Source organism: Dendrobates tinctorius, unplaced genomic scaffold (assembly GCF_039654945.1).
Source record: "Dendrobates tinctorius isolate UK_male_01 unplaced genomic scaffold, ASM3965494v1 ptg000060l, whole genome shotgun sequence".
NCBI classification, from domain to species: domain Eukaryota; kingdom Metazoa; phylum Chordata; class Amphibia; order Anura; family Dendrobatidae; genus Dendrobates; species Dendrobates tinctorius.
Window position 1 is genome coordinate 8,660,030 of NW_027361728.1, and position 13,776 is coordinate 8,673,805.

Genomic DNA, 13,776 nt, shown 5'->3' on the forward strand with positions numbered 1-13,776 from the left:
CAGACGTAAAAAAAACAGGTTTGCAGATTTTTTGTTACTATTATTCAAGCAAGTCTCAGCATCCCTACTGTTAGCACACTTACCATTACAGGGATTGACCAGACTTGTACTACAAGTCTGCAAATTCTCCCATCACGAGCACTGCGTGCTGTGAGGATTCTCCCTTGTTGGGAGGCATGTGATTTGCATACTTACGGTCACATTCCAACTAGACTTATCCGGATTTGCCAAATGCATTATGCGAGACCGCTCTCATATAGTCGGCACATGACGGCATTTATGCAAATCACAAATTTGCGTTCACATGGCCGCCGCTCCCCATGGCAGCATCGGAGAATCCTCACAGTGCACATGCTGTGAGTATTCACAAGTTTGCAGTCACTTAGAGTGACTGCCTAAAGCCAGACAAACTCCTTTAATTCTGTTATGCCAATAGCTTATTCAGAGTACTTGCCACCACTGTCTGGATCCTACTAATTAAGGCAATTTTTCGAAATAAATAACTTTTGCACATAATCTAACTTTATTAACAGACTGACATAATCAGATGACCGCAAGTACATTGTTCACAAAACATCTTATCTACATTTGTATTTACACGTATAATACATTAATGTATTAATATTTCTGGTCAGGAGACAGGGACTATTATTAATTTAATGCCTAATAGAAATATACACATACACCCAATACAATCAAAAGAAATGTAAAAAAAATGCAGAAAGAATTATATTATAGCATATTGTACTTCAGAGACTTTTCTTTATTCTCTATCCTTGCAAACTAACAGGTGACGTTTACAGGTACAAAATAGTCACCAGAACTATAGTGCCCGTGATGACTGCAGTCAATCAATCCCTAGACTTATTGGCTCTGCTATTGTAGATGGTATGAGTGCAGCAACTATTACAGGTGTAGTGGAAGGCTGCAGTGATAGTTGACTTTGTGGAACTTTCTCCCATCTCCCTACTGCATCTGTGGAGGCCAGCCACAGTGATCTTGGTGTTCTTCTTTACCCCTCTCACCAAGGCTCTTCTCCCACAATTGCTCAGTTTGGCTGGACACCCAAGTCTGTGAAGACTTCTGGTGGTCCCAAACTTCTTCCATTTAAGGATTATGGAGGCCACTGTGCCCTTAGAAACCTTGACTACTGCAGAAATTCTTTCGTAACCTTGGCCAGATCTGTGCCTTGCCACAATTCTGTCTCTGAATTCCTTGGCCAGTTCCTTTGACCTCATGATTATCATTTGGTCTGACATGCACTGTGAGCTATGAGGTCTTATATAGACAGGTGTGTGCCTTTGCAAATCAAGTCCTATCAGTTTAATTAAACACAACTGTACTCCAATGAAGGAGCAGAACTATCTCAAGGAGGATCACAAGGAAATGGACAGCATGCGACTCAACTATGAGTGTCTGAGTAAGGGGTCTGAATCCTTATGACCATGTGATATTTCAGTTTTTCTCTTTTAATAAATTTGAAAAAATTTCTACATTTCTGGGGTTTTTTTCAGACAAGATGGGGTGCAGAGTGTACATTAATGAGAAAAAATGAACTTTTTGAATTTACCAAATGGCTGCAATGAAACAAAGAGTGAAAAATTTAAAAGGGGTCTGAATACTTTCCGCACCACTGTATGTAATTCATTATGGATGGCAAGCCAATTTCAGTGTGCTCATTTTTTGCTGCTATACTAGAAAATGGATTATCTATTGCTTTTTTAGCACCTACACAAGCTATTTTGAGGTAGAATGGAAAAGAGGAATCCTTTACCCATGAGTGAAAGAAGATTCAGGGGTTTCCACATAGACACAGTTGGGGATCACTATCTAGTTGTAGTTGATGTACCCAATCTTTCAGACATTTGCTAAAAGAACCACTCAAGTGCTCTTTTTTATCTCTTTGTTAGGGATCATATAGGTGAGTGTAATGCAGGTTATGTCATATTCACTGATAGCCATTTTTTCCCATTTTCAGCCCCTGTCAGGCACCATGTGACTGCAATTGTGACCTGCCAAATCACACAGTGGTTACTGTGTGGTGTGAAGTGGAAGTGACTTTTTTAATATAAATCTTCTCAGTGGAAGTCTATGGGACCTCAAAAAGAAGCTCTGTAGCCTTGTCCCATAGACTACTTTGAGAAAATTGACTTAAAAAACACAACGATCTGGAGGCTAACAAAAGCCATTATGTTGCATCGGTTGTGACTGGAGTGGGGTTGAAAACATATAAAGATGCCGATCAGCAAGTATGTAACTATAAGAATTACACTAACATGTGTTAAAAAAGGCTAGAGTGGTGCTTTAAGAAATATGCATGCTACCTTTCATCCATATTTTTTAGATCACATTGTATACCTTTTTCTGTAAACTACAAATTTTACAATGAGGAGATATACATTTATTTGTGGCCAATATAAAAACATTTCTATACATTCTAAAAGAAACTGCATCATATTACTATTAATTCCTCTGTCAGGAGCAACTGATCTGACAGGTGCAGCTCTTTTAGGTTTATTTCTCCCTTCTCACCAGACTGTCAGGAAATCCCCTACCCCCCAATACCTTCCTGACTCTTGATGCTTTGTGAAACCTGATGTCACAGTTGTACTGCAGACACTCAGAAGAGCAGCTATAACTGTGCTGGCTTCTCAGATACATTGTTCCCAAACATGTCACAGTATATAAGGTTGGTATTTTATGTTTTAGTCCTCACAATTGTTAATTTAGCTTGTTTTATGAATTGATAGTGCAAAGTTTGTGAATATTTCACAGAAATAAGTAAGGTTTTCTTACAAATGAATTTTGCTTCTCAGGCACATTGTTCCTTAATACATATTGTCTCTCTTACTTCAGATTATCTGCAAAAATGGAGAGGAAAATGTATAATTTGTCAAAACACCATTCATGTTGATTAAGTGAAGATGCTGATAGATGGTGATGATGATGATGATACAGACCCCACACTGTATGAGGATTTAGAAGAAGAAGGTGAGATTGATTCTCATGATGAGGTGGAAGTATGTGAAATTGATTCTGAAACAGAGCAAGATGTTCAGAGTGATGATGAGGATGAAGAAGATATAGAAACATATTGTATGAGAAGAGATCAGGTACGGACTGGGGCTGAAATTCAGCCCTGGCATTTGAAGTCATACAGGCCCATGCTGTCCCCGTCCCCAAGCACCAGATGGGATATATTACTAATACTACCCTGGATGGAGGAAAGCAAGATTTACTACCACACCAATATTTCTAATGATAATCGTGGACTGCTGGGGTAAGTGACGGAGTCAGCGACTTGGTGCTTCGTCACAACTCTTAACAGTATGGGTGTCTTGAGAACACCGATTCTGTTAACAACGTAGCAGACAAGCGGCCCACGACCAGACAGGCCCTTCTGGAATTTGCCAGAATTGCCAAATGGTCAGTCCGGCCCTGGAAGAGATAAAAAAAAACAAATGGAGCAATAAGCCACCAATTCAAACTAAATGTAGGGAACCTAAAAACATTCTCACTCACCTTCCTGCAATTAAAGGAACAGCAAGGAGTGCAAAAACTGCAGCTGAATGCTGGGATAGTTTATTCACAGATGACACTATTGTCACATACACAAATCGATATATAGACACTATAAAGGGCAAATTCATCAGCAACAGAATCATCAAGCCTACAGATGAAACAGAACTGAAGGCTTTTTGGGATTGTTATACATTGCAGGAGCTTATAGTGCAAATCGTCAACATTTAGAGGAACTTTGGGGTATAGATCGTGATGAAATAGAAAAATTTGGCCATGTTATGTGTTTAAAAAGATTCGAGATTCTAATTTGTTGCCTTCGGTTTGACGACAGAACTACCCGAACTCAGCGTAAAACATATCACCAGCTTGCTCCAATTCGCGATTTAATCCAAAAATTTGTTGAAAGCTCTAAGAAAAGCTATTGCCCTGGTTAGAACATCACTATTGACGAAATGCTCCCTGGTTTTCGTGGCAGATATGCATTCATTTTGTCAATACATACCATTAAAGCCTAGCAAATACGGAATTAAAATGTATGCCCTTGTTGATGCAAGGAAGACCTACACATACAACCTAGAAATTTATGCAGGAAAGCAGCCAGGAAGTCGATATCGTGTCAGCAGCAAACCCAGTGATGTTGTGAAAAGAATGGCTGAGCCCTTATTTGGATCATGTCACAATATTACAGCTGACAATTGGCTTTCAAATTGTGATCTGACTGATTATCTGAAAAGAAGCTTTCATATGTAGGTACTGTAAGAAAAAAGAATTGCCACCACAGTTTGTAAATGTGAAAGGGAGAAAACAGTACAGCAGTATGTTTGCATTCAGTAATGGAAAGGTTTTGGTTTCCTATGTACCGCGTAAAAAGAAAATGTAATTCTTGTCTCAACACTTCATGATGATGATGCCATCAATCCTGGGTCTGAAGCACAAGCAACCAAAGGGGGTGTTGATACAGCTTATCAGATGTGTTCAAATTTCAGCATCAGAATCTAAACTCAAAAACTCCGGGCGTTGGCCAATGGTCATATTTTTCATTATGTTGAATTTGGGTACTATAAATTCACAAGCGATTTACCTTGAAAACCAGCTTGCACCACTCTGTAGAAAAGCCTATCTGAAAAAATTGGCCCATGAACTAGTGCTTGGAGAGTTACGCAGGAGAAGTATGAAAACTATCGGTATCCCCTCTCGCCTTCAAGTTCAGCTCAAAAGATTCCGCCAAGAAGATGATAGTGAAAATCCACCACCTCCCAAAAGAAGAAGATGCACCACCTGCACCATGGAAAGCGGACACAAAAGGCTTTCTAATTATGAATGTCACAAATGTCATAATGCAATCTGCCTGACACATGCAAAAATGATGTGCAATTCTTGCTCTTTGCAAATGTGTTTTTTTCTGGTGAACCTTTAACATGTAATTTTGAATGAATATGTATCTAATACCATGTTAGGTACTTTAAAATTAAAGTATATATCCCCTATATTTACTTTTTAAAAATAGTTTTGTGATGAAAACTGGGGGCTATTTGGCGGGAGTTGTGAAATGTGTGCACGTAATTACTTTTATGGTAAGTAAATGGGGGTTTTTTTGCACCTGATTACGTGTACTCTCTTACATTACATCCCTATGAAGGTCACTGATCACTTTTAGAGCACTGAAATTGAGAAAATTAGATATTATAGGCAATTTTCTAGCCTGCACCTGACAGGCGGATTGTACCTGAACTCGTTAGTGAAGGCATTGTTCCTGACAGAGGGTTAAAAATGAAGAATCGTACAGCCTAGAAGCATTTCATGTTTTACATAGAAAATATGCCTACTACATTTAATGCTGATCCCAGATGTATTAGTCTTAAAATTGATAAAATGCAAATATTCCAGTGACCTGGGATGATTATTGTTGATTGCATATGGCTTTGTAATTTTTATATTAGAGACTTTTAAACATAGAAGGGATGAATGGAGCAATAAATAAGGAATAAAAGTAAAGCCAGAAAACAATTTGCTAATTTTGGCATGGATTCTCATTGATCTCAAAACTTGGGTTCACATAATCTCCCAGTTCACTTGTGAGTGCTATGTCAGTAGGAATTGCAACTTCCTTATGGTTGAGTGGAGGCCAGTCAGGGTCTTTTGACAATAAGCGTCGTAGCTTCTTATATGGACTTTTCGATTTGTAGTTTGTCAGTCGTTTTAACAAATTCCAGAGTTTAATGTTCTCAATTAGTGTTTCCTGGAAAAGTAAGAAAAAAAAATAATTAATTTAGTTTACCATCATTAACCCCTTTACCCCCAAGGGTGGTTTGCACGTTAATGACCGGGCCAATTTTCACAATTCTGACCACTGTCCCTTTATGAGGTAATAACTCTGGAACTCTTCCATGGATCCCGGTGATTCTGACATTGTTTTCTCGTGACATATTGTACTTCATGGTAGTGGTAAAATTTCATTGATATAACTTATATCCAAGAAATATCATTTCTCCTTGTGGAGAATGACATGCTAAGCATGTCGAGATGAGGAGACTTAAAGCCACAATGCTCCTCTGGGAAATATGCTAATTATGTAAATTGTCTCTTCAGAGAGGAAGAGGACTAGAACTCTAGTGCCACCTATTGGAAGTAGAAATCCTAAGAGTCAATGTTGACCCTTTAACGAGCCTTGTTACATGACAGGATAAAAGCCAAGCCAGAATCTCAATTTGTATTGAATAGTAGTATACAATAGTACACCAACCAGACTAACAAGGTAATATGAACAGAGGTAACAAAAAATGGCAAACTTACAAATATACTCACACATATAACAGAGGATTGTATCGCGAGTGGAAGATATGGTTATACCAAAGTAGGAGAAGAAAGGGAATAATCACACACTTCAAACCTAGCAACAGTGACAGATAAACCCACCAAACACCTTCTCCTATAATAACCAACAACAACCTCCAGTTATACAGCAAAAGCTGCTCTGACAATGAGCCAGGACCTAGTTTATATAGGAGATGGGAGTGGCTAACAGTGCACAGCTGAGAGCCTTAATGCTCCAGGAGCCCAAAACTGAGCAGATTAACCCCTGCACTGTCAAAAGAAATTTAAACCGTTTAATAAGAAGTTGAAGTGCTTTTAATTAGTGCAGGAGTAGGAGAAATCAGATGCTGCAATCTTCTGGCTCTTCTCTGTCTCGGTAAACCCCTGACAGTTGTGATCTGAACATTTTATAGTGTCATTTTTCTAACTTTAATCTTTGATCAGCTATACTTCATAACAAAAACCACACTCATCAAACCTAAATTAAAAACCTGCCATCTTTATTATGTAGGTCCTACATCTTACAGCTCATCTCAACCACCAAAGCTTGAGGGTAACTCATGGATCAGACTTGATTTTACAGCAGAGCCGACAAATGCCCGGTTGTATTGACATCTTATACAGTAAAAAGTGAAAGTCAATATTATAAACTCTTTGCCATTTTCTCTAAACCATTTCTAAACCATTTCTGAACAATTTTAAGAAAGTACTATGTGTCACAGTAACATTCACATGATGCCAGAACACTGCTCTGAGCATCAAAATTACTTAATCCTGAGGGTACCTGTCTGGAAGTGGCATATATTATTAATTTCACCTGTTTAATGATATTGCTGATAGTAGAATATTCCCTATATAATAACTTTTTTTAAGAACTGTGCATTTTGCTGTTCCTCTATTATATTTCTTAAAATTGTATAAATAGATAAATGAGTACTACTATTCATTTTGTCAAATGGGTGTATCTCTACATAAAGGCACTGCTAGTACTGATTGGACAGTGTCACTGTATGGACAGTCCCGTTGCAGAAGGTGGGATAGTAACAGTCAATTAACTCCTGAATTTCCAGGAAGAATTCAAGAGAAAAGACAACAAGAAAAGATATTCAGCATTATTATGTTATTGAAAATAATTATTGTCATAGAGAAAAACTAAAGTCCAAATTTTAAATACAAAAGAGAAGCTTTCAAACAGCTAAGTGACAAGGACACGTACACAAAGTTGTTTTATTGTCCTCTCTCTTCTCACAAAAGTGAGTTACATATCATTTTAGAGAAAGCTTTTGGTAATGGTGTTATCACGAAAAAGTATTTGATGGATTAATGGTAAAACATTCTGAAGTGCCTACTCTATATTTCTCTTCAAGGTGCAAATAGATCCAGTTAATCCACCTAGACGTCTCAGTCTCTGTGATTGGCGGATTTTGCGATCCCATCTGCGAGTTAGTTGAGTTCTATTTGAAACCTATAGTGGAGAAACTACCCTCTCATGTCCAAGATACTACTGACATATTTAAAAAAAATTGATGGCATATTTCTTGAGCAGGACATGTGGCTAGTGATGGCAGAGGTGTGGAATCTCTATACATTTATTTCACATCATGGTATTAATGCAGTCCACTTCTTCCTGTGAAATGGCAACTGGGATAGCCCAATATGTGACAGTTCATCCTATCTCAATCTTTTTGTATTCAAAGATGGTTTCTTCCTTCAAAAACATGGTACAGCCATGGAGGCAGTTTGTGCCCGTTCTATGCCAACCTGTTCCTTGGTCTCTGGAAAAAAGGTCCATCTTTCACCAAGATGGAATTTTGAACATTGACCAGGTGCAGTGTTGGCATAGGTATATTGACTATATACTATTTATATGGCAAGGAACCAAATCGGAATTGTCATTTTTTTATGGGTGAACTAAATAAAAATCCTTTCAATATAAGATTGACATATAAGGCACATCAGAATAAGATTGCATTTCTGGATATCATATTGCAAGTTGATAATGATTCAGATGAATTTATTAAGGAAGAAAACGTCTGTTAATCAGTCACATGTAGTTTCAAACTCAAATTATCATATTTTGTTCATGAAGGTATTAGTTCTGGGGTGCTCAAGTCTAAAATTAGCAAATGGTTATTACCGGATTATCCTATAACCCCAATTTTTCATGGACTTCCCAAAACACATAAGTAGGTTTTTCCTCCTCCCCTCAGACCCATTATATCAAGTATCGGTTACCTTAATGAAAATTTGAGTTCCTGGGTAGACAATCATCTACAACCATTTGTCTCCAGGATTCCTGGCAAACTGAAAGATTCCTTCTTTGTTCTAGAGGCGTTTGATGACATTTTCTTGGTTGATGAATACTGTTTATTTACATGTGATGTGGTAAATCTTTTTTCTTGTATCCCGCATTTTTTAGCGATTTTGGCTATTAAGCACCATCTAGATCAATATAGTAACTATTCTTCTGCATTGAAACAGTTTCTCATCAGATCGCTCACATATCTCCTTGAACATAACATTTTTATGCTTAATAAACAATATTTTTTACAAATCCTTGGTGCCCCGATGGGCTTGAAATTTTCCTCTTCCATGGCCATTCTTTTTATGGCTTGGTGGGAAGAGATTTTTTTGTTTTCTGATTTTAATCCTTTTTCTCATTACATAGACTGGTTCGGCAGATATGTAGACGATCTGATATTCATTTGGCAAGGACCCTGTGCAGATATTGAGCGTTTTCATGAGTTTCTTAATTTCAACAATTTAAATCTATCTTTTACCATCAGTGGTATTGGCAATAGTGTCCCTTTTTTGGACATTTTGTTATTAGGCAATCCCGATACTCATAAAATCCATACTTCAGTATGCAAAAAAATATTTCAGGTAATTCTCTTCTTTTATCTTCTTCACATCTCAAACATACCATAAAAGCCCTTCCCTATGGTGAGTCCAATAGAGCCAGACGTTTGATTCACACCAGGATACATTTTTGAATGAAAGCCGGATTGTGACTCAGCGGCTTTTAGATAAAAGATACAATAAACAGGTAATCAAACATGCGTTTAATCAAGCTTTAAATCAACCTAGAGTTTTTTCATCGCACAAACACAAATGTTTGGCTAACTCTGATTCTGTTGTTATTTTTTCTACCTCTTACAGCCCTCAATTTAATTCTATTAAGGCTATTGTAAAAAGGATTTACCTATTATTAATCAGGATGACAAATTAAAAATGGTTGTCGGTATGTAGCCAGAAGGAACTGTAGCCTGGGCAATGCCCTTTTGCCTATTTTATTGAGGCAGAATTTAACCCCTTGTTCTTGGCTTTCTACCACTGTTTTTTTAAAATGTTCTAGCAGTCGTTGCAATGCGTGTTTTTATGCGATAGATAAAACTATATTATTAAATCTTCATCAATTTCATCTTTTTCTCAGTCAGTCTCTTCCTTCATTAATTGTGACTCACTATGTTATCTATTGTATTTGTTGCTTAGCTTGCAATAAAAAATCTATTGGTTGCACGACTCGCAAAGTAAAAAAACGGATTGCTGAGCACCTTTCGAACATTTCAAACAAAAACGCCGGGTATTTTGGTGCAGCAAAACATTTTGTTAATTGCCATTCTGGTGATGTATTACATTTTGCGTTTTATGCCTTTGAAAAAAATTTATGATCCGGTCATTGGTGGAAATAAACAAAGGTTGCTAACTACCCATGAAGCTTACTGGATTTTGAAATTAGATACTGAAATCCCCAAAGGTATGAACTCCAGAAGCGATTTGTTCTATATTTATTGATTGTTCACTTTTACAACGTTCACTAACACAAGTGTTGCATATGTAATTAATGAATTTGTTGCTCTGAATGGATCCTTGTTAGTATTTATGTATGGTCTTTACTATGTCTTGTATCCTATGAGCAAGGGTGCTACTAAAGCACCTGAAACACGTCAGACCTGATGGTTTTTGTTTCCTTTTTAAATATTTTTATTAATTTTGTAATTTAATAGGGAGAAAAGGGGGAATAACAAGGGAAAAATAAAAAATAGAGTGCTCCGTTCTAATACAAAGATATTTGCTAACAAATATAAGTAATAGCATTTTGTTCCATACTTAGTGCATATGCAATTTACATTAGATATAGCCCAAGGGTATTAACAGAGTTTTACAAAAGTTTGCAATTCCATACTTCCCATTTAAGATTGTATTTATTCAGTGAGTTATTGTTAAAGGCTATCCTCTCCTCCATCAAGCTGTGTGAACGCAAAGTCTCAACAATCTGAGAACACAGGCGCATTTGTTTTTTTCCACCAGTAGGCGATGGAATTCTTAACAACAAGAAAAATGTTTATTACTATATGCTTTATTGATGGACTAATGGTTTCAAGGTCCAGAGATAAGAGTGCCATCCTGGGAGTAACATCTATTGTAACTGAAGATAGAAAATTTATATGGTTTCTCACCTCTGTCCATAGAGTTCTCAAACTCGGACAACTCCAAAAAATGTGATAGAGATTTCCCGGTGATTTACAGTCCCTCCAGCATAAAGGAGAGATGTCTTTGTTAATATGAGATAGCCTAGTTGGAGTGAAGTACCACCGTACCATGATCTTGAAGAAAGTTTCATGCAAAGCCATAGATGTAGTGGAACTATATGAGTGTTTTATTGCCGATTCCCATTTGTCTTCCTGAAATGTCATCTTTAGGTCTGCTTCCCACCTTGCCATATAACAGTTTTTAGAGAATATATTATCCCCAGTAATATGTAAATAAATATCTTAAGGCTCCATTTATTCCTGTGTGCAGGTTTGCCCACTAAGGAGGAAACATTTTCCAAATTTAGAGATCTACTACTCAAGAATATTTGGAGGTGGTCTTTCAGAATCATGTATGGCATAAACTCCGTTGATGGCATATGAAACGTATCTCTGATCCTGGAAAAAGAAGCAATGCAGGTACCGTCCCATATATCCCCATCCTTATTAATATTTAAGTCAAACCATACATTAGGTAACTAAAACATATAAATCATTGTAAGTAGTTTAAGGGGAAAGTTTTGTATAGAATAAAGTCTATCTTTCTTTTTCTTTAATTTGGCAAATTTCCTCCAAGCCTCAAGGATAGCGTGAAAAATTGGGTGCGTATGGCTTTTTAATGAAGGTTTTAGTATGTAGGAAAAAAATAAATCTTGCAACAGAATATAGGTGTTGGAAGCCAGTTCTAAGTCGATCCACGATGGGGGTTCTCCCTCCCTAAACCACTGCTGGCTGTGTTTTATTAAAGTAATCACTAATTGGTCAGGAATTGGAGTTGAGGAGTCTTTTTTTTAAGTTATACAACTCGCTAAAATATGCCGCAAAAACATCTGCAATATCTTGCGGGTGGGATTTAACCGTCCCTGATGAAGATTTGATCTTGTTTATTCGTCTAATTGCACATTCTTGTTTTAACTTGTCCATCATGTGTCTCGTTGGTTTATTTAACGACGAATACGAAATAAATTTAGAAGCTCGAAGAGTTGAATCGTATTTAGTCAGTATATGTGAGCTAAGTTCTTGCCTATTCAGTCAGTATATAGGAGCTAAGTTCTTGCCTATTCAGTCAGTATATGTGAGCTAAGTTCTGGCCGTAATTTTAATATTTCTAGATGAAGGGCGTGAGATGGGGTAGCTAATCTGTTCTGTTGCTCCTCTTTTGATTTTATTTGTAATTGTAGCGTGTTAATTTTCTCTCTCCTTTCCTTTTTGTATCTGGAAGAGAGCTGCATTAAGCATCCCCTAACAACAGCCTTGTGCGCCTGCCATAAAGTAAATGGATTTGTTTCCCCTATAGAGTTTTCAATAAAGTAATTACTGATGGTTTCCTCTATAATTTGCCTATATTTGGGAATTTTAAGCAGGGTCTGATTAACTTTCCAGAGAAAAGTGTTCTGTGTCGAGGGTCCTACATTGAATTTTGACATGAGCGGGGTGTGATCAGAGAAGGACTTATTCAGGATTTCAATTTTCTGAAATTGGGCAAGGAAAAGATGTAAGTGAGGAAAAAGTCAATTCTTGATGCTGAATTGTGGATGTCGGAATAATGCATGTATTCTAGAGATGACGAATTGAGGCACGTGAAGACGTCAAACAACTCATCTTTTATTAGCTAATTATTCAAAAAGGAGGAAGATAGTCGTGCTGGGGAGGACGAGTCCATACATATATCAGGCACAATATTAAAGTCACCAACCAGCATCAATTCCCCTTTCTTAACTTTGTCAATTTTTTTGTATTAATTTATTAAAAAATGGGAATTGTTTTTTGTTAGGGCATAAATATTGATGATTGTAAATAATTTGCCATTGAGCGTACAAATAAGAATGTGATATCGACCTCTAATATAGGCTTCCTCACTAACTAATTGAATCGATACTTTGTTGCTGATAATTGTTATGACACCAGCTCTCTTTTTTTCACACAGTGCTTTGAAAATGGGAGGGTATTGTTTATGCTTGAAAGTGGGGTGGCTGTCTCTCGCCAACTTCACCACTTGTAGACAGGCAACATCGGCTTGATACAACTTGATTGCTTTCCACGTTGTATATCTTTTATATGGGCTATTAAGGCCTCTGACATTATATGAGAGGATATTGATATCCATCCGTTCCTACTCTAGGGCTCAAACAAAAGGTACGTAGTCTGGAGAAAGTGTGTAAGAAAAGGAAAAGAAACAAAATAGAAAACAAATAAGTAAATAGAGTTCCCCTTGAAGGAAATCTACTATCGTAGTTTCTCTTCTGAGTTCGGGGGTAAAACAAATGCGGCAAAGGTCCTACATGACCAGCCTAGAACTATATAAAGTATACTGTAAGATTGCAATACGTTAGAACTAGTAATTCTAAAGAAGGAACTTCAAAAGGGAATAGTACTTTATCTCTAAGGTCTTTGTGAAGGAAGGTAATGAAGTCCCGACCTTCATCGATATTAAGTAGAGGGATGTTCTTACCCTTAAACTAGACAATTAGTTTGGTCGGAAAACCTCACCTATATGACATGTCCATGTCTCTCAACATAGTAGTCACTTCTCAGAATGATTTCCTCGCCTCCGTTGCATTTCTGGAGAAGTCGGAAAAAATGTTAATATGCTCATAAGGAGCTGGGAAGGCACCCGCTCTCTTATAAAACGTAACAGCTTGTCCTTGGTTTAAAAAAATGCAAATGCAAGATAGTGTCACTAGGTTTATCTGGCGGTATACCCCATGGGCGTGGCAACCTATGAACCCTATCAATTGTCAGCTGTATTTTCCGATAAATAGAGGACTGCCTTTTTAAAGAGGGCCTTTGTGTAATTAGAGAGATAGTCTTGCAGGATGGTCTCTGGGATTCCTCTGATTTTCAGGTTATTGTGTCGACTCCTATCTTCTAGTGGATCGCCCGCCAGGGCAGTGGGGTACTCGGTACC

General features: G+C 37.4%; 1 protein-coding gene across 1 annotated transcript in view; it reads right to left on the minus strand.

The window, feature by feature from the left end:
• Nucleotides 1-500: 500 nt before the first annotated feature.
• ATP13A4 (ATPase 13A4) overlaps nucleotides 501-13,776 on the minus strand; it is a 176,116-nt gene continuing 162,840 nt past the window's right edge. Inside the window, exon 30 of the mRNA XM_073578661.1 lies at nucleotides 501-5,761. Coding sequence (XP_073434762.1) covers nucleotides 5,534-5,761 — 228 coding nt within the window. The 3' untranslated portion in view covers nucleotides 501-5,533. The remainder of the gene's footprint in view (nucleotides 5,762-13,776) is intronic.